General features: G+C 43.5%; 1 protein-coding gene across 2 annotated transcripts in view; it reads right to left on the bottom strand.

Moving 5' to 3' along the window:
* The window catches only part of epha4l (eph receptor A4, like), a 54,507-nt gene extending 42,309 nt beyond the window's left edge, over positions 1-12,198 (bottom strand). For both annotated transcript variants that reach the window (XM_051397266.1, XM_051397267.1), the window contains exons 1-3: positions 11,920-12,198; positions 10,115-10,182; positions 6,947-7,610 (exon numbers count right to left, since the gene is read on the bottom strand). In XM_051397266.1, the coding sequence (XP_051253226.1) occupies positions 6,947-7,610; positions 10,115-10,182; positions 11,920-12,016 (829 nt within the window). In that variant the 5' untranslated portion in view covers positions 12,017-12,198. The remainder of the gene's footprint in view (positions 1-6,946; positions 7,611-10,114; positions 10,183-11,919) is intronic.
* Positions 12,199-21,246: the final 9,048 nt, after the last annotated feature.

Below are 21,246 nucleotides of genomic sequence, written 5' to 3'. Positions count from 1 at the left end.
GAGGGAGAGATAAAACATTTTCAAGGTGTTTGCAATCAGCCACCCATTGTCACATACAGACGGAGAGTTGGCTGTCCACCCGAGGAGCTGCTTTGTCTCCAGGCTCAGATCGCACAACACGATTGGAACGTTAATAGAAGTTTATGATACAGCATGTGATATGCTTGCCGCGACAGATGCACAGAATAAATATAGTTCAGATAATGGTTCAGACACACATACTCTCTGTCTGTCCACAAACACATACACACAGTCCTCGCGATCAGTAACACATTGCCCCAGATCAAAGGGATTTCCGTGCAATGGTGAACCGACGGATGAAGTGTAGAAAAAGCATGGTTGCCAGACTGGAACTAAATCTCTTTCCACTTCACTTCCCCCCGTGCTTTTTTGTCTCTTTTTCTCTTCCTACCTCCCTCCCTGCCTCCTCATCTCCATCTCCTCCGCTCTCCTTGGCGAGAGAGGTCCGTTCTGCCTCTCTCTCAGCACAAAGACGGTGGCAGAGGCTCTCTTTCTCTTTCACAACCTCCCTCTCTCTCTCTGAAACAGTCCACCCATGCCCACTTGATCGCTGTCCACTTCTCCCTCTGTCCGTCTTTCTCTGCCTATACATCCGTCCATCTCCCTTTACAGGCTCTGCCCCTTTTCCCCGTCTGTCAGCTGAAGGGGGAAAACAGGGGTTTGTAGGAAAAGGGGGAAGAAAAATTTAAAGTGAGCAAAAGAGAAAGAGAGGGGCAAGAGAGCAAGAGGGAGAGTGTGCAGGAGTGCGGGAGAAAATGGAGGGAGAAGAAGGGAAACAGCCGGAGGAATGGGAGAACGGCAGGGACGGATAGAGGGAGAGGGGGGTGAAAGGACTACAGGGTTGTGTTGGTAGAGAGCTGGGGTATTGATTCAGGGCCTTTTGACATGCTAATTTGCTTGCTGACTGCTTTAATCGCTCCCTCTTCCCATCGCGGGCTTCAAAGAGAAGATGCTTTTCAAAAAGATGAGAGAGGAGAGGAGAGAGAAAGAGAAATTTTATCATCCTTTAAAACCTCTTTCTGACATTTCCACAGCTATATGTTCCTGATGCCAGCTGACAACCATGTTAGTAGCACTATTACAACATCCGTCCTAGCACATCATGTAAGCTGTCTCTACATTACCTAATAATTATATTCACAATTTGCACTCATGTGTATTGCATACAGTTTGGAAGGAAGTGTATCCTTACTGTCCAATGAAAAGCTCACATCTCTCTATCTCTTATCTTTGAAAATAAGCTGAATGACCAAGTGTTGCTTTAGGGGTTGAAAATAATTTAAATACCCAGTGGATTATCTAAAAAAATGCATTGTCACGAAACTAAAAACAGCTCATTGAAAATTGAAATGTTGGAGATACATGGTTTTCATAGGAGAGTGACAGTATATGAAATTAATTAATTTATTTTTATTTGTTTTTTTACAACCTTGTCAGTTAAAATGTTTTAAATTTGGAAACAGAACAAAAAAATTTCACGTTTAATCTTTAAATGTACTTATTTTCTCCATGATGCTTCGGGAGCTTTCTCACTACTCTCCATAAGTTATTTTTTTCCAGCTATGTAGCATTTCCATTGTGGATTGGCCATAAATAAAATCTAAAAATGAATACATTTTGTAAGCATACTAGCTTCTGTTTTTTCCAATAAACTACGTATAAAATACAAAATCAAAAGCTGTTAGTTCAGATAATTTACAATGTATATGAGCCTATTTCAAGAATGACATGCTATACATAGTATGTGCTCTAGCATTTTAGAGGGCAGTTTACAAAAAGTTTTCATCTTCACATATAATTTTGTCTCATATCCAGTACTGAAATCTTATTTTCCACAAAACAGTTGAGGCTGGGATAATTCTACTTATTTCTAATTAAGTTGGACATCCCTCTGGCACTTTGTTAAAACCAGTGTCAGTTCCTTGAAATCACACAAAACAAAGCACATAGCTCCAGAAAATTCTCAAAAGGGAGTTGATTCTCAAAGGAAAAAATTAGCTTTTAAAAGTCAACAGATGAATGACTTAAAGATGGATATTCGTGGCAGCAGACCCTACACAGTGCACTGTAGCTGGCGCTGTGGGAGAACTATGGCCGTCAGCCCCGGGTCATGCTCGATCACCAGCGGCTTCCTGCCCTGAACAGGGCACCGCGAGGAGAAAGAGAGAGGGTGATGAGTGTTGAGAACTGCAAAGGGAACAAATACTGAGGCCGGACGGCAGCCCAAGCAGGAAAAACATTTCAGCACCTCAGCTAATGACGACTGAATTACCACAGCCCCCCTCTCACCTCCCTCCTCCATCCAGTCGAGGAGATTTGTGTGTTATGGGGACTTTTTTTCATAATTTGAGGAGCTAAACAGGATATAAAAAAATGCTTTATGCCATTATTTTGGCAGGAGGGGGAGGAGAGAGTGGTGGAGGATTGCTCATGAGACATTTTGTCCTCTCTTACTGTATCTGTTGTTCTTTCCTGCTCTCCGTTGGTAATAGATTCCTCGTCTCTATTCAGCAGCACAAAATGAGCCTCTCTGGTGGCAGGGAGAGTGATGAGTACATTCACCTCCATTCTGCTGCACTCTGCTCAGCTCTCAGTGTGCGTCGTCTGTGTGTGCTAAATCTGCTTGTGTGTGTGTGCATCTGCTGTACATATTTATGAATGTGTTAACATGTCATTTTTCACACGTGTGTGCCTGGATTAGTTTGTACGAGTGTGCATGCATGGCTGTAAAGGTGGGTGTGTACATGCACATATTGGTTCTTGTCACCTAAGACATCCTTTCCCTGCATGTGTCTGGATTTTTATTATTCAGTACATGCAACTGTGTGTGTGCGCTTGCATGTGTGTTTGTGGGGAACAATGACGGGTGATGATTTTCTGTGTGCTGCTCCAAGCTGCCTCCCTCCCAACAGTGAAGGTAATCTCATTATTCAGCCCACTTCCTGCTGCTGCCACCAGAGACAGGCTGACGAACACTAACCACCTCGACGGCCAGAGCAGAGAGTGGGAAAAAAAAAGAGAGAGAGGAGGAGAAAAAGTGTGTGGACCGGTGAAAACTGTGAACAGAAACTTAGCAGAAAAATGGAGGAAGAAAAAAAGGAGAAATAAACACATGAAAAGAGAAAAAAAAAGCAACAGGAAATTTGAAGAGACAGAAGACATGGACAGAAAAAGCAAGCAAGCAACCATGCCGACAAAGTAGAAGATGCAAATATCTAATTTGTGTGTATGCAGAAGAGAGGAAGGAGGAGAAGGAAAATAGTGGAGGGAGAGGAAGAGCAAGGGACTGAGTCTGTGTATTTAAAGCCATCGGGGACCAGCGGGCTAAATAGAATTACGTGGTGAATTTAGAATGATGCTCCCAAGCGCATATTTAACACTGTCAACAGAGGGAAAGAGAGAATGAAAGGCCCAGATACACACACATACAATGAGCTGAGCACAGGAGAGAAACTTCATCCCTAAAACCTCTTAATCCAGCATGAATAAGAGTTTCCAGCTCAGCAAAGACTGCTGGGAATAGAGAGGGCGGAGGGGGGTCTCAGGTGAGAAAATGCTTCGATCACACGCTGACGTCACAATCGGGCCCCTAAGCTGCTAGCCACGCACACAGAAAATGAACGTTAAGATGATAGAAGTGAATTCTATATTCTGTGTTGCCTTAATACAGAATTTATCTAAAAGCAGAGATACATTTTCAGTAAAAAGGTGAAAAGCCAGTAAGAAAAGTGTGTTGATTGGTGGTGATGATAGGTTGTGGGGTGCCAGTTAACAGCTCAACCACGAACTCGCATTCTGCAGTGTCAAAAGAGTCTGTCACCTTCATGCCTCAACCAAGCGATATCCTCAACAAACACACACACGCCAACAGCTACATATTGTAGACGAATACACACACACACACACACACAACTTGCTGATTTTTAGGAAAACCCACATCACAGCACTGCAGAGGCTAAACTGCTGCCGGGGCACGCTATCATTCAAATGTTTCTCTCACTCGACAAAAAAAAACATAGTTATGGTAATTAGCATTTCCCCATAATGACATACGTAGTTCTCACTAATGTCTCCCTCCCACCCCTCCAACAGTAGGAACCCCCTCACCAGATGAGGAGCGAGGGGACTGCCTGACCCTCACCCTTCCCCAGCATGTGGGGGAGGTGGTTAACAGGGAAAGGGATCTCAAATGCAAACAGACAGAGTCCCCTCTTCTTAGATCAGGGGGCCCCTTGGCCCTCAGTGCCCTGGTTGCCCCTCACGCCATGGCCCTGGGTGTACACACTGGCCACCCTTGGCCCACCTTAAGCACAGACACACATACACACACCCCCGCCACAGCTGTCAAAACCCTGACGTCTTAATCAATCCTAGATCCACAACCCTGTCAGACGCAGCAGTAAGATGGATGCAGAAGGGGGTGACCCCTGACCTCTGCCAGGGGTGGAGAATACAACTCCTACTTGCCCCGTCAGCCCCCCCTCTACCTCTCTTCCCCCAAAACATCGCCAGTCTCAGTCGGCTCCGCTGCTGCCCCAAACAATGATGGAGGAGAGCCCATTCATCCTGGGCTGGGAACCAGGGGCCAAGGTGCCCTTGTAACCCTGCACGAACACAAGACAAGCACAGCCACACAAGTATGCAAACGCACACACTCGCACACACACAATTGGGCTTGTGTGCCCCATAGAAAACCTTTAAAAAGAAAGGTTTTTAAACCAAATGAAGCCACATAGTGATCGTAGTGTGAGCATAGGTTGACAAACTCTAATACACTTGTTTAAACTTTTTAATATATCAGAAAAAAACTATCCACTCTCCCTCTCCAAACCCCCTTGGTCAACATGGACCCCTAACACAGGAGCCTCACTCCCATAGAGTCTGTCACATTGGGGAATATTAACCAGCTCATCAGTGCACTTGAAGACTGACAGTGGCCAGCACCTTTTAACCCTTCAGTCACTGGAGCTGACCCACACTGACACCTCAGGCAACCATGCGGCGTCAAACCCAATGCATGTTATCCAGTTTCCAAATTGAAAGTGAAATGTTAAGAAACTTTTTAAACAGTGTAATTAAAGTTAAAAGTGAATGGAGTGCATGTGTTGGCGCTGTAAACTTAAACAACCTAAAGCAGATGCAGTGATATGTGAACTAAATGGATATATTGGCTTGAAAAGCAATACTGCCAGCTCAGAGGCTGGCAGACAGTACGAGACTGCATTAGTCATATAAAATTAAGGTTTCCAAATCCTTTGTTTCCTAGTTTGGAGAGTAATGGCTGTTTATCTCAACTGAAATTAAAGAGCAAAGATAAGGAGTCTGTTTCAATGTTATAGGCAAATGAAAGTTATGATACACAGTATGAGATCAGGGTTCTCATTCTGATTTGAAACAAGATAGTTTATTATAGCATGAAAGAAAACCAATCCAGGGCAGATTTACCTAAAGTCTGTAACTAACTACTTTCTGGTCTCCTTCCCTCAACACTCCACCTCTCCCTGCTTCTTTGAAGCCAACCCTAGGGACAGAAACCTGTCTGGAGCCATTTGAACCTAGCGACAGGGGAGATGGGCAATATTCCAGGAGAAGTCTTACAGCTCGAATGATGGTTTTTTTTGGGACAAATACACACACAAACCCATCTGTGTCTACTTGTACCCCTTTGCCTTCCCACCCCCAAGCAGCCAGTGGTACCCCTAAATCACCAGACCTGCTTGTCACGCAATTAGTCCTCCAAGATAAAGGCTCCCTCGTAAATTAGGAGAGGTGTAGTGGTCTGTCCCCCTGTTAATCACCCGTGGCCAGCCTCTGACCCCTCACTGCTATGCCTCACTGCTTTTTGTGTGTGATGGTGGTGGGTGGCTGGTGGGGTATACCCAATAAACCATCGTGGCAGAACTGGCATCCGCTTGTCTGGCCAGCTGACAACTGTGCCTCGGCTTGGCAAAATGCTGCATGTGATCCACAAAACAGCTGCTGAATACTACAAGATGCTATCCACAATGCACTGCTGCATACCATAAACTAAAATGTACTGTGTGCAATAAAAACACGCCAGTTAAATTACAGTAGAGTCAATGAAAAATGCCATTCATCATTAGAGCCAAAACTTGAAACATATTCTTTTTTTAAATTCAGAAAGATCTATTGGCATTTCTAGGCAATGTTTTGAATTCAGCAACATGCTGAAGGCTCTATAATGCTCCTGATTTAAAAAAAAATCTGGGAGGAGGCACTCTGCACTGACCTTAAAACCTCATCAAACAGCCTGGTATAGCATCATGGCGAGCTGAGACTAGAATAATCGTCCACGAAGGGCTATTCCCCCCTACCAAATAGCACTATTTCAACCCCATCTCCCAGCTGTGTATTTTCACTGTTCTCATACCTGCTTGGAATGATAAACTCGTTCTCTCTCCTTCCCTTCCTCTAAAGCTGTCTATCTCTTTTTCCCAGCTTCGGGCTCCATTGGGAATAAGAGAAAGAGCAGGTGGGGGTGAAAGACACAGCAGTAGTGCGAACCAGTTGGAGTTCTACCCTCCTCTCCCAGTGTCACCAATTCTCCTGGGATGCATCCCATTGCACAACACCTCCCAGTGGGCCCGCTAATTACTCCATTTACAATCATCATTGCTTCTATCACCCAACCAGACACTGGAAAGAAGGCTGCAGAGAGTGGGAGAACGGGGAGGAAAGAAACTATCCAACAGGGTGCGAGTTGGGTAATTCAAGGGAGGGACGAGGGGGAAGGACAAAGAGAACGAAACATGGGGATAAAGACAAAGACACAGAGCAACAAGAGCGGGAGAAATTAAAGAAGTAGGATACTGCACGGGTTGGCAGGGTTTGAAGGGAGATAGTGATCTATAAATAGAGAAAGAGTCAGCCCCAAAAAAACACTAGACAAATGTCATTTCTTTACCTTGACATTCTGCATTGCGCTCCTCGTATCCAGGGTTACACAGGCAATTCCCAATGGGCACCAGCCACTCTCCGTCAGCCCCGCAGTACATCTTGGGAACCTCCTTCTCCTCTGAATTATCCACGCATGAGCCACGAACTTCCACAAGTGAGGAGGTATCGGCTCCAGTGATGGTATCGGGAAACTGGGCCAAGTTACGCACCGCTAAAGGACATTTCTTGTAGAAGACCCTGACGGACACGAGCGCAATGCATGCTCCAACATCCTGGAAGGCCAAGTAGAAGCCCTTCCGGGTCAAGGCGCCCACGTCCCGGACTTCTGTGTTCAGCTTCATGATGCGATCGCCGATGTCCACCTGGGTGAAGCTCTCGTCTGCAGCAATGGTATCGATCTTGCCAAACTGGTTCTCACGAATGTAGCGCTCCTTGTCGTTGTTGGACTCGTAGTAGTACAGGTTGAAGGTTTCCTTGCAGGTTCCCATGACCCCCGGGAGGCTGTTGCAGTCTCGGAGGGTGAACTTGATCTCAATGTAGACACGCTGGGCACCGCCTCGAGGGATCCAGTCAGTGCGGAGCCAGTTGTTCTGGTTTGGCTCCATGACGTTACACACCTGGTACGTCCGGATGGGAATGTTCTTTTCATCCATAATACTCACTTCCTCCCACTGGGGAAAAGACACAACATAAAAAATGTTACAAGGATATTCTTAAACCTTGTGAGTTAAGAATAGTCTGAGAATATTCAGAACAGTAGGAAAATGCTATAACAACATCATGGTAGAATTGTTAATGGTACAGCACATCACAGAAACATCAAAACCAAATGCTGTCCTATACAAAAAATGGACTTTTTAAGTATCACACGACTGGGAGCCAAGAATGAGAGATACTGTGTAAAAGAGCATGCGAAAAAGATTAGTCAATATTTGAGTCTCAGCAGAGCAATTAATTGATGGCTAAACTTAATGCATATTTTATGAATGGCACCTAATTGACTTGTTAGGTCCTAATATAGAATCATAAAGATATTAATATTCATGGCTTCTCCTCAACTGCGAGAAAGGAAATTTGTAATTAGTTCTATGCCTCAGTAATGCCTACAGTTCAATTACTTGGGGAGTGATATACAAAATCCTCTTCACACACACACACACACACACACACACACACACACACACACACACACACACAGAGAGAGAGAGACCTGTATGGTGAAAGAATGAAAACAGGGGATTATGTGGATGCAAAAACTAAAGGTCTCTGAATCAATGCTAATGATCTAATGTGTGCCTGCTTTACATCAATACACATGCTTACAGAGGCACACATGTTCACTGCGGTTGTTAGTATGAACTCACAGCAGAGAGGGGGAGACGCTGACGTGGATTACGTTATCCAGTGCGGCCTGGCTTATTTTTGCCGGGAGGGAATGTTTGTTTTACTTATGATAAAGTTCCCCTCTCCACAGATCACTGTCGAGCAAAAACGAGCATGTCTTAAGAGGCTCAAAGTGGTGTGTTCCTCTACGTTTTTCGCTGTGTGTTTTAAATAGAGTCTTTGACTGAGCTGGGCTTTAAACAAGAGCAGACAGGCCTTTGGCTGCCATAGCGTCAAACATTTCAAAAACTGTACAAAGAAGTCATAATGGGACAGTGGGAGATATGGATTCTGCTGCCAGATTTGATTTGACGCCTTATCATAAACAATCTGGTTTAAAGACTTATATCCCTGGATGGGGGTGGGATAATGCTAAACATAGCTGCAGCTGTATGATTTAAGAAAATGTCTGTCATTCCCTGCTGTTCCATTCCACTCTGCTCTCTTCCTTTAGCCTCCCTTTTGTTGTGGAAATCAAGCGCAGTGGAGATAAGGCTGTACCTTTCCCTGATAGCAGGGAAGAGGGAGAATAAGGCCAATTGGTCGTAATGAGAGGGTGAATGCAGGCTTGCTGGGGCTGCCAGGACCCTGTCAATCACTTGTTTGTGATAAAATGGTGGAGGGGAGGACCTGAGTGCAGCACCGGCCAAGTTCATTGAGAAAACCTCGCAAGCAGAGCCTGCAACAGCTGCACGAGGTGAAATTCTGTTCCCCTGGGTTCGTATTCATTAGTGGGCATGATTGTTGCTAATTTGTATTAATTTTCATAAAACATTAAAAGGCTCGCTTGTGCTCATCATCACATTTCTGTCAGTAGAACAAATGGAGGAGTGACTTCTGGTTGACTAAATACTGTTATTTGTTTAATGTGAACAATTATTAATTTGGGTCACGCCTGACATTCAAAGATATGGCACTCAAATAAAATTTTAGCCATTTCTGTATGATCAAATTGAGGCTTGGTTCAGGCGTGGTATGTACCTCACATTTCCCTAACCCTCTAATGCCGGTGGCACAGTGTGGGCCCAACTGCGGCTCCTATTCTTTCTCTTATCACAGCCACTGTAGATATCCCAATTAGACTGAGGGATCACGCATTTGGTCGACCCTATTCCCCGTCGTTTTATAGCGAGATCCACTCATCCTGCGGCAAGAGCTGAACCCCACTGCACTCTCCCCCTTATTCATCCATTCCAGAGCACCCTCTCTCAGCTGCCAAGTTCCTCTCCCCTCTCCCTCTCTTCGACTCAATGGTGGAAAGGGATATAAAGTTTCTCCACAAAGACCGATTCAATCCACCGTCTATTCAGGAAACCTGACGCCCGCTGCAGTATCGGCCCCTGCATCTGACCATTACAGAGTGGTTAGAGAGAAGGGAAGCGAGGAGAAAAGGGGAGCAGGGGCTGGGGGGTGAGGGGGGTGCCTATAGACCGATGGTTCTCAAAGTGGATTCCGGGGACCCCATGGGGCCCTGGAGGGAGTTCCAGAGGGTCTCTATATACAACATAATGGCAAACTCTAATTTATCCATATTTTAGTGTAAGATACTGGAAATGATGCCTTAATCTCACCCTGCTCTTAATATCCCTACAGTGCAGACAGCTGCACAATAAATCATCAACAAAGATATTCCCATAAAGGGCTCACCAGGACAGAATCTTATCAAAGAGGGCTGTGTATCTATTTGGCGGTCCACTCCAGAGCTCCTGCCAATAATGGATATTATCTCTCCATTTCTGCTCAATAGGGGACCATGCGTCCTGACAAGGAGACACTTCTTTGCAGTACTTACCCCTCCTTCTGTCGGGTTGGCGACCCATCCCAGCTCCCCCTGTACAGATCTGGAGTCCAGTAACGTGACTGGAAAAACAAGAATGGGAGAAGTGAGCATGCAGTCTCAGTCCATCCATACAACATCAGTATTGGCATGTATAATCCACTTAGGTCTGACACTGAGGAAGAAAAATGGGTTCCAGTTTTTTTTCCCCCAAAAAAAGCTTAATGATTAGAAATAACTGTTCAAGCGATTTATCAAGTAGAAAAAATATCCTCATGATGAATGTCAGTGGGAGAGGGAGAAAAAAACTGTAGGCCAATCTCTCAGATGGTACACTTGTAGATGTGTTGTTGTGCGTATTTCCCTGATGTGCTCAGCGCGTGTCGTTTTGATTGATTTTCATTAAGAACAGGTTTTTTCTACAAATCACAAATGTATTCCCCCAGTGTTTTATAATAATTGTTTTTCGTTTTGCTCACCATCGGCTAAGCATTTTGATGTGATCGGAATCAATCAGGGAGCCGTCTGCATAAACTTGGTCGTTGAAGAACATAACGCATTTAAAATGCCCCTAACAGACGATCAGACTATCTTACACAACATATTCTCTAAAAAAAAAAGTTCAATTTAACATTAATTTAAAAAAACGTTTGATTGAATTTAATGGCACAGAGTAGGCCAATATGTAGATTATCTATTTTTGGGGTTGTTTTGACTTCACTATGGCTAAAACGCTTAATTAACTGCTCCGTATAAATGAATAAATTAGACCGTTATGTAAGTCCACGGTATAAATTATTAGGTACAATACAGACTGATCCATTAATAAATCTAAAACACTTTCATATTTAACTTAACTGAGTCCGTAATGCATCACTGTGGACTGTGCCGAGCGGGGCAGAAACAGAAACAGAAATGTGCGAGAGACAGACTCAGTGCATCCTACGGGCTTGTTTTAAATACAATTAATACTTCATTTATTAGTGTTTCAACAGGAAAGTAGACTGTGACCTGTATCGGGCCTAACATTTTGAAACTGGATACACTGCACCCAGGGACCCCGAGCAGGCAACTCTCGTCCCGAAACCTTCCGAGCTCTTGTTTTGTGCAGAACAACCCGTGCTCAATTTAACCAGCTTCCACTTTAATGTCGCTTCTCAGTAAACCGAACACCTTTTATTAACCGCTGGGAACTACTCATTAATTCTGTGTGAAACACCGAACAGCACAATTTCACTTTCAGAATTGTTTTTCCTGTCATTCCCACAATCACTTTCCAAGAGAACACAGTGTGACAGCAGGAGCGATCACTGAGGACAATTCTGAAATTGATAAATAACGCGCTGCTCGGCCAGTCCTCTACGTGTGCCGGATTTGCGAGTCCTCCACTGACTCGTTATCTACTTAATTTCTGTTCTACAACAACGCGTCCGTTTAAATGCAACGCAACATTAAACTGCTTTTTGAGCACAGATCGGCGTGACCTTCTCTCCTAACAGAGAGATCAGCGCGTATCGAGGCTACAAGTATTCCTGCTCCCAGGCTGTCGGCGGCTGGCAGCTCCAAGCCCGAGCCGAGACCAAAACAGCCGATGCGCATTTGAACAGCCACTTCTCATTCCAGTTTCGTTCATTTAAAACCCCGCAAAAGTCTCTGCGTAAAGGTGACCGCCGGTGTTTTTCCCAGCACTAAAACCCATCGCGGCTCCACGCGCTCGCAACTAGGGGCCACGAAGTGAGGCTCCGCAGCGCAAACGCACAGACACGGAGCGGGGATGAAGTCAGAAGTCCGCGGCAGTTATTTTCTCCCAGAAACCTTACCTTCATTTGGGGGGTATATCCGTGCCGGCGAAACAAATGTAGAAATCCCAAAAACAAGAAAGGTGGCCGTGAACAAAATCCCTGCCATGAGTGCCATTTGTGTCGTTGTTCCGTTTTTCTCTCCTCTTTTTCTCTCGTTGCTCTTCTCCCAGGTCTTGCTCTCTCTCTCTCTCTCTCTCTCTCTCTCACACACACACACACTCCCTCTCTCTCCTCTCTCTCTCTTTCCCAGTGGAATATGGATTTGAAGCGGACAGAGGAGAGAGACGCAACGAGCGCACCAGAGCCAGGAGGCGGGTCTACCCGTGCGCTCTGACGCGGACCCCGTCAATCCATATAGGAAACGTAGTGGAGAGGGGGGCAAATAATCATTAACTACCCCCCTCCCTCTGCCAACCCCAAACAACTCACTCTCATTTACCAGTGGGCACTATATAATCAGAAACACGACGAGTTGGTGATAGTGTGAGGTGGCATTTATCCACGACATTTGCCATGCGGGTACAGAGGTGATGTAAAACTCACCATGACTCTGTGACTCAACGATTGACATTACACAAATAAACTGCGGGGGGAAATATCTTGTTAGTCAACAATGAAAATGAATGGGGAGTGTGTGCGCTGCCCAGAATTCATATAGAGCACCGAGTTTGTTCAGGAAAATAAAGTCCGCTTCTGTCACTGCTCCCTCAACTTTAAATGTAAAACAGACACTGTTCCTCAACTATATATTCATATGCGTAAAATGTAATGCGTCAGTTTTTGTCCTCTGTGTTCCTCAGCAGTCACACTGTGCTGATCCTGCATGTAGTCTGGCTCCAGTCAAGCGCAGCGCTGTCCAAGGTGAGCCGCATCAGACCAAGGTCGCCACCTAGCGGAGATATTGACGCCTGTTCTGCCTCCAAAATTGGATTAAAGAACAAGCATGAGCATGACCTCCCTAACATTACATGGTATTGCACTTTGTGAAATTTACAATGCCCGTTTTGTGATCGGTGGCGAGCTTGTATTGGATTATTGTCACTTGCTATTATTCTAATATTATCAAGGCTTTAAGGGCCTTAAGGATGAAATGTGCACAGCTCCGCCAGGTTATAGAGCAGGCCTGGTGTTGCAGGGCTGCAAAGGTGAATGATGTGCAGGGATTGATGTGACTTCTGCAGTTTTTTCTTGAAACAAAGGCTGCATTGTTCATGTTTTAGAAAAGCCAGCTGTGTCCAGGTTTGGGGTTTTGCCCAGGGTGCTCTCACTCTTTTATGTCCTCCTACACAGGTCTTCTATTGCTCCCATGAGATGTGCCTGTCGCTGCGGCAGGCAGGCAACCTTTCAGTGATCTGCAGTGGAGGTTGTCACCGTGTGGGCTGGTTAGGGCGTTCTGCATCACCACACACTGCAGCCAGTGACTACAGATGGGTTTCCACAACCAGCACCTTTATAATATTGTGTCTCCTTTATAGTGGAATGGACAGATTACAGAGACAGTGATTCATCCGGAAAACATGCATCCTGCTGAAGTGTCCTTGGGCAAGACATTAAATCCCTATCAACTGTAGGACTGTTGATCCTTTCTGACAATGGGGAGTCAAAACGTAATTCCTTCATAGGAATCCAAACAGTGTCTCAGTATTGTTTTTCCTGATGTGAAACATACACTCTTTAAAATGTAAATAAAACTACGTGGAGTTTGAATTTAGGTGGCTTCATTTGTCTTCAGAAATACATCTGTGCAGGCTATAAGATGTTTTCCTCACGCTCAGCAGGTGCCCATATGTCCTTTTTCATCTCATTACAGCGGCATACATATATGAATGTGTCTTTGTTTGAAAATATTGTCTATAGCCTCTAGCATCCACATTTGGCAGATCCCAAGCACTCTAGTTCCCATGCCTTTTTGTAGCTGTCACACCAACCTCAGGCTTCCAAGACTTGGCTACAATATATTTATTTCTGCCCATACAAGGAAACATCTAGGAGTTTTCTCATAGGGGTGATGTCACTGTGAATAGACCTGCCTTTGTCTCAAATACTTCTACAGACATAGTGTGGCTTTGTTTTTGCCTCGCAGATGCCACTCAAAAAAGAGAGAGTATAGTTTTGTTTATGCGTAACTGGTCTGAGAAGTCTTGATGAAATTATGTTAGGCCAAGAAGAATGAGGCAGATTTAGGAATAGATGGAGAGAGGTGTGTGTGTGTGGGTTTATGAGAGTCTCCTGGGACAGTACACTGTGCCTTTGTGGGGTTATGGTCTTGCTTGCGGAAGTATCTCGACTGGCGTAATGAAGCAGACAAAGCACCTGGTGCTCTCCCGAAATTGGCCAATTTACCCCAGAACATCGATTGTCCAAAACTACATCCCCAGCTGAAGGGCACTTCCCCTGTTCTCTCCCCTGACGACAAGCTTGGCAACCTTAAAAAGCCATAGGGGGACCTGGAGGGCCACTTTTGATCTTTTTCGACTGATGGCAAAAACGTTTTGTGGACTGATGAGGATGGACCGTGATGGTGGTCGACACAGGGTGGGAGTGGGCGGGTTGTGTTTCTTGTCTTCTTTTATTTGTGTCACAGTGTTTTTGATTGATTACACTCCCATAGTTTCCTTTATCTTCCTGTCAAACCACCGGCTTTTTTTTAAGGGGGGAAGTGGCAGAGCACTCCCCCCTCCATTCCCTTCCTTCGACCGCCCCACTCTGCTTTCTCCAGATGGCATCTGCTGCCCACACATCTGCATTGTGTGCCAATCACGCACACCGACTCCAAATCCTTTGTTTGAGCAGACACGCACACACACAAGCTCACTCAAATAAAGTCATACAAACTTGTGTTATAGACTGATTTGATCATATTTGGGACTCCTATTATCTTTGATAAAAACTGGATATCAATCAGTTCTTTGCTGCTCTAACATGGTGGATGTTTTTCTGAGCCTTTTCTTACCCACCATTTCAAAATATACACCTTATGTTAACCAGCAACAAGAAACCTCTTAACTGGAATAGTTAAACTTCCTGTCTGCATCAAACGACGGCCATCGCTGGAGGAGAATAATAGGCTTTCTTCCACAGCCACCTCACAAAGATGTAAGTGTCCTCCCTGAGATAACCTGGGCAGTGAGCATGTGAGGACCTGAATAGGAGGATGTAACAATACCTTTCTTCTACAAAAGGAGAATTTTTACACCTTTACCATTCAGCCTATGACACAAAGAGGACTAATTTAAGAGTCTGAAATAAAACACTTACTTTAAACTGAGATTTAGTCAATTTAGACATTGTGGGTACGGCAGCTTGACGAAAACATACGTGTGTTAGTGTGTGTAAATAAGATGTATGTTTGAATATGTTTTTAATGCTTTTCATCAGGTTCAATACTTAAATGTTCCCTTTCATATAACTTAAAGCTATTTTGCATTTTTCTGATTCAGCCTATTTGGCATTTTCTGATTTGTATTCCTATATTTGATGCATTGTTTATGCAGTTTGTTTGGGGTTGATTTAATTGTGTACTTAATGAATTTTAAATTGTTTTGATGTGATTATGCTGTGCAGGTTGGATAGTTAACCACACCTGTCAGCATATAGAGCCTATCAACCTGTTGGCATATCTATATGGGTGTGATAATCATCAACATTTGACCTGACGAAAATCCAACTGCGATTGAAACATTGTTTACTAATGTTATTATTCAGGCTGATTTCCAGTAGCCATGTGATATGTGTATAACCACAAACTTCACAGATGCACTGTCATGCTGAAAGGCATCAGAATTCTTGATGACAAAAACATCAAGCTACTGTAATCTAACCTGATAACACTTTAAGTAACTTTGTGCCAAAGATGGTCTTTTTAATCCGATGTCCTCCCTGGAAGTGGCGGTGTCAGGCCTTATAGTCTCCTCACAAATGTGGACCTGTTGTTCCACCTTTTACAAATTTATAGTAGGCTATGGGAAGCAGTCAGGACCTGGACTTTTGACTGTTTACTATAGTCGGCAATAGCACCTAGAAGCTAAGCGATTGAATATCAGCTCTTATTATTAGCTCCCAGCCTCGGTTCCAGGAATCGAGCTCAATCTTTCACATCACATTCAGGAAGCGCACCACACATTTATTGACAACAAAGCAAAAACCTCCAACCCCCCTCTCCCTTCATACAGTTTGCTCCATTGTTTCAAATAAAGTCCCTAAAGTCCCTCCTGCTGGCCAGTGACCCCCCCAGGCTACGGGCCCAGCCCACCGCCTTCGGATCCCCAGCTTCACGCGGTGTTCCTCGGCACTGCAGTCAGGAAGACAGTCCCTGGAGGTCAGAGCGAGTGGGAGTCGGAGGAGACCAGAGCAGAAAGAGAAGAGGAGATCAAAGGAGCAGTGGGAGAGCAGCTCTGAACTGGAATGTAAGAGATGAGATAAAATCCGCTGAACTGGAAATATTGCTCACACAAGCTATAGACACTTGTTTTGTATATTACAACATGGCGAGGCTTGTTTTTATCTTTGCTTATGATCATCCAAATCTCCTGAGGACCTTTCACAGTCAGATAAATCTCCCATTAATTCAGCCAACTCATTTTAACTCCATTATTATAACATGAACTGCTGATGATCCATTTCAAACTTATAAAACTGTCATCAGTGTTAGTATATTATCTCCAGAACTCTCTATTAATTGCCTTTCTATATCCCTTATTATACTCTCCTCTTCAGTACATACCCTATATCTATTTTCAGCATTTCTTCTTACGCTTTCTCAACTATTTCACAGTTACAGCACTCAGAAAGCCTGTCCACTGTTCACTCTTTATCTCCTCAAGACAGCCTTCGGAAAAGTTTACGAAACATAATGTCTGACTCCACCACGTCTGTGTTTATCTATCAAACCGCTGCTTGACCAGTCACTTTCCTTTTCTATTTACATTTACATTGAAATGTAAGGCACTGTCATCCACAGCGATTTACAAACCTGCTCAGTATTCAGGATTAAGACAACGCCATCAGTTCGACGGAGGGTGCGGGTTTGTTGGCAATCAGATGTACCGCTCTCATTGTATTTCCTTTGGAGTTTGGACTTCAAGAGATAAAACAAATATGTCTCACATTTTTTTAATACATCTTCCAGTCTGTAGTCTCTTCCTGTGACATTTCTAAACAAACTGACTGTGATGGCTGTCTGAGCAGTTAAACCACAACTCGCTAACCCTCATCCCCTTTTATTTACTGTTGCTACACCTAGCTTTCCGTTCTCACACGGCACATATAATGATCTACTAATCATCTGCTGCCATTTTGAAACAATGGGTCCCTTTTCTTGTTGGCTCTAATGAAGACTGATGCTAGCAGACTTGCTCAGTTGTAGCTAGTTAGCTTAAGCTAATGCTAAAGCTAAAACTCTGTGAGTTGGTTGCAAACTCTGTCTCCGGCTGACCGCGTGTCTTCTTAATGTTTTCAGAATTTTTTTTTTTAAAGGAAAAGATTATAAAAGCATCTTAGATATGTGCTTGATGGTTACATTCATGACATCATGACAAAAGACTGAGGCTAAAGCTGCATGTCCTGCACAAAGAGTCATCACCCCGTGGTTTGGATGAGACAAAAGAAAGATAAGAAGTATCAGATTAGTTTGGCAAACATACCATTATAAAACAAAGTGAAGTTCCCCAAACCAAATAAAAAACAGGGCATGGCCTCTGTCTTAACTCTAAACTCTCACTCTGATATTGTAGGACATGAAGCTAATAAAATACCCTTTGCATTTGGAAATAATGTTACGGTACAGTAGACAGTAAACTAACCCTGGCATGCTGATGTTTGCAAATTAAGTCAGATAAATACAGTTTAATCCACTCCTTTAACTTTTGCTCTTGGGATTCTGGCTTTGAAAAGGTGAAAAAATACACCACCATCCAAACTCTTTAGATACACACCACTTCAGTGACGGGCCGGCTGTGCAGGGTTTTTGGCACTGTAAATAATGCTTCCGTTTACAAATACAGTGATAATGTTTTACATGAAGACGCCACAAAAGCAAATTTCTGGCAGTGTGATACAAATGAATAAAAAGTAAAAAGATCACTCCCACTCACAAAAAAAGCATTCTGCTTCATAGCCATAACTCTAAAACTCTCCACCATCCGTCCACCACGCAGCATCCATCCCCGTGCCCCATGCCACATCGCTGGCTGTTATCTGACCTATTCGTGCCCCTGCCACCCTGCTCTACCCCCTGATGGCAGTGTGTCAGTCAATAAGAATCACGGCAGGTCCAGCAGTCGAGCCCAGCATGCATGAGCTCTCTGTGTGGTTGTAGAAAAGCAACCGAGCGGCAAGAGACCCTTTGTGTCATTTCAGAATTACCTGAGGGTTTTCAAAGCGGACCGTTGTTGTGTCTACCACCCTTCATTTTCCAGTCCTGAGTTGTTGTTCTGGGAAATGCCACTGGTTTGAGACTTGACAGCAGGAGGGATGTGCTCACACTGAGAGGTTCTCTAATGCCACACTGTAACTTAACTTCTCTGATCAAGACATATCGAGATTTGTGCCTTTCTCTGGCAAGTCTGATAGAAATAAATAGAAAGTGCAACTGAAATGTGCATTTAATAGAAACCTCTATTTTTTAGGCTGTGACTAAGGTGCATGATTTACAAGTTGCTCTGTCTCGTTTTATGTGGCGTGAAGGTAACGAAGTTGTATCAAAGTCACAAATTACGCTTTGTAACCCTATGAAAACCCACTTATCCTACTGTTTTGTTGCAGAAGCATCATTTTTGGTTGTTAGGAGGCTGGGTAACGATCCAGCAAACTCTCATCTGGCTGCCAGATTAAGCTGCTGCCGTTAGATGAATTTAGATGTCTGTGGCGGCACAGTCACTCAACGCTTAAAGCATCAACACAAGCTACAAATCAGCTCCAACTCGTGGGCAGCTTTAGAATTTTTATGTAAAAGATTACACGCAAAAGACATTTGGCAGCCGCAAAAGGAAATAAGCGCTCCAGGGGAAATGATTTAAGGTGTCTCTAAGTTATTTTATGGCGCGGTGTCAGGCGCTTCGGAGCACCTCCTAATCATCATACTTAGAGAAAGACAAGGAGGTGGTGCAGTGACAGCTAGGATATGTTTATGGAGGATACGTATGCCACTATGATGGACATTACCCAAAGTATCGGTGTGATAGTACCAGTGTGTGCGAATGTGGGATTGTACACATGGATTATTTATGCACATAAAAATGCAGACATTTCAGTCACATTGCATTAATGAAAGTCATGTACAGACCGTCTCTCCATCAGTCTGTTTTAATTGTGACTTTACGACTCAGAGCACAGATGTAGACACAAGCGTCACAGTCACACACAAACTGACACTTGGCTGAACCATCAAACCTGACGGTGTGAGTTGGTGATGAAGTTTGTGTTCCCACTGATGTCATCTCCGAACATACTGAGAATCAAGAGAAGGCACAGAAGGTAGTGGGAGTTTATAAGCACACAATGAGCATTTGGCTACTCAGCTGTTACTCAGACTAACTGGTACAATTGAAAGGTCCTATGTGAAGAACTGTGGTTCCATAATATAATGATTGTAAACAGATCAAGTTATGGTCAGTTGGTAGATTTGTCTCATGCCAGTGGTGTTCTTGATGGGTCCGTGTATCTTTTGGTCATTGGATTTTCCTTTCAGAAACGGGTATTAAAAAACAGAAAACGAGTGGTTAGTTGATTTTCGTTTTAAAATACAAAAATTAAAATTGAAATACAAGGCGTTTTTCTTTTTCACGGTCAAAAAGGGATGAGCGAAATTTAAAAAAATATTCGATTTCCATTTTCTATTTCATATAACACAAAATAAAAAAAGGCCTGTTTTTTCATATTCTGAAACTGGATGTTGTCATTTACAGGACGGTGCTGTGTAGAAGAAACAGTAGGTTTCTTCTTCATATATTATTTTTGATTTTGATTTGATTACTGCATCATTATTGAAGTATAATGAAAATGCTTCACCCATAGCCTGGAAATATTGAGCAATATGTTTTTACAGTAGCTCAAATATAAGAAAATATGGAATCTGGAGGTATAAATATAGGACTTTTATTCTTAAATTTCTCCAAATTGGTGCAGTAAAAATGCTTGATATTAAGAATACTTAATACTTTAATACTAGAATACTTTAGAAGACAAATATACCATCCATAGCCAGGAATTATTGAGCAAAGTGTTTTTACAGTAGCTCAAATATGGTCAAATATGCCACTTGGAGGTACAAATATGGACGACTTTTACTGTCTAATTTCTCCACATTGGTACAGTAAAAATGCTTGATATTAAGCATGCTTGTAGTCTTAGATGTGTAGAAGTAAGATATACCATCCATAGCCAGGAATTATTGAGCAATATGTTTTTACAGTAGCTCAAATATATGAAAATACCACTTGTGGGTACAAATATGGACTTCTATTGTTGAATTTCTCCAAATTGGTAGAATAAAAATGCTTGATATTAAGTATGCTTGTAGTCTCATATGTGTAAAAGTCAAATATACCATCAGTAGCCAGGAAACACTGAGCAATATGTTTTTACAGTACCTCAAATATGCAATCTCTGGAGGCATAAATATGGGACTTTGATTTTGGCATTTCTCCACACTGGTGCAGTAAAGATACTTGATATAAAGTGTTTTTTATTCATCGGGGCGCATGAAACACTTTAATGTAACATATTTTATTTTAAAGGCATACTATGCAGTTTTCCAGTTTTGTCAAACAGCTACCCCTAGAGTCGCTGCGGAGTACTTGTATTTAACGTTAACTGTCGTAAATACCACTCACCAGAGCCGTCTCTATATACGGCTCTGCGTGTCTGCACTCACGGCCTGATCCCCTCCCCCCTGTATACCGGTACATGTTCAGTAGGATGGAAGCGTCGGACATCGAACAGGCAAAGATAGACTCCGGAGATGTCTACTGACCAGGTAATGTCTGAGTGAATGCCTGCTAGTGTCTTCCATTGAGGCTGCTTCTTATGTCGCTGATGTATGTGACGTCACGCCGTAAAGCAATTTGTGATTCTCGCGAGATTAGACGGCGCGCCATCTTCAGACTTGCATTGCTGGTTCTGCCAGCGGTGTCCCTCCCCAGCGTTCCTATTGGGATGATTCGTTATACTAAGAGTTCGTTTACCATCGAAATGACTTCAAAGCTGTTATATTAAGGTACAAATCTTGCATAGTGTGCCTTTAAATGTAGGTTCGAATTATAGCTTACTGTTCTAAATACCTTTATTTTGAAAACCGGAAATAAATACCCTGTTTCTCCGCATTTACCATAATGCTGAGAATACTTG

This window comes from Dicentrarchus labrax, unplaced genomic scaffold, assembly GCF_905237075.1.
Source record: "Dicentrarchus labrax unplaced genomic scaffold, dlabrax2021, whole genome shotgun sequence".
Classification (NCBI taxonomy): domain Eukaryota; kingdom Metazoa; phylum Chordata; class Actinopteri; family Moronidae; genus Dicentrarchus; species Dicentrarchus labrax.
Note: the sequence above shows the minus strand (reverse complement) of the source record. Positions and strands in the feature narration are given on the sequence as shown.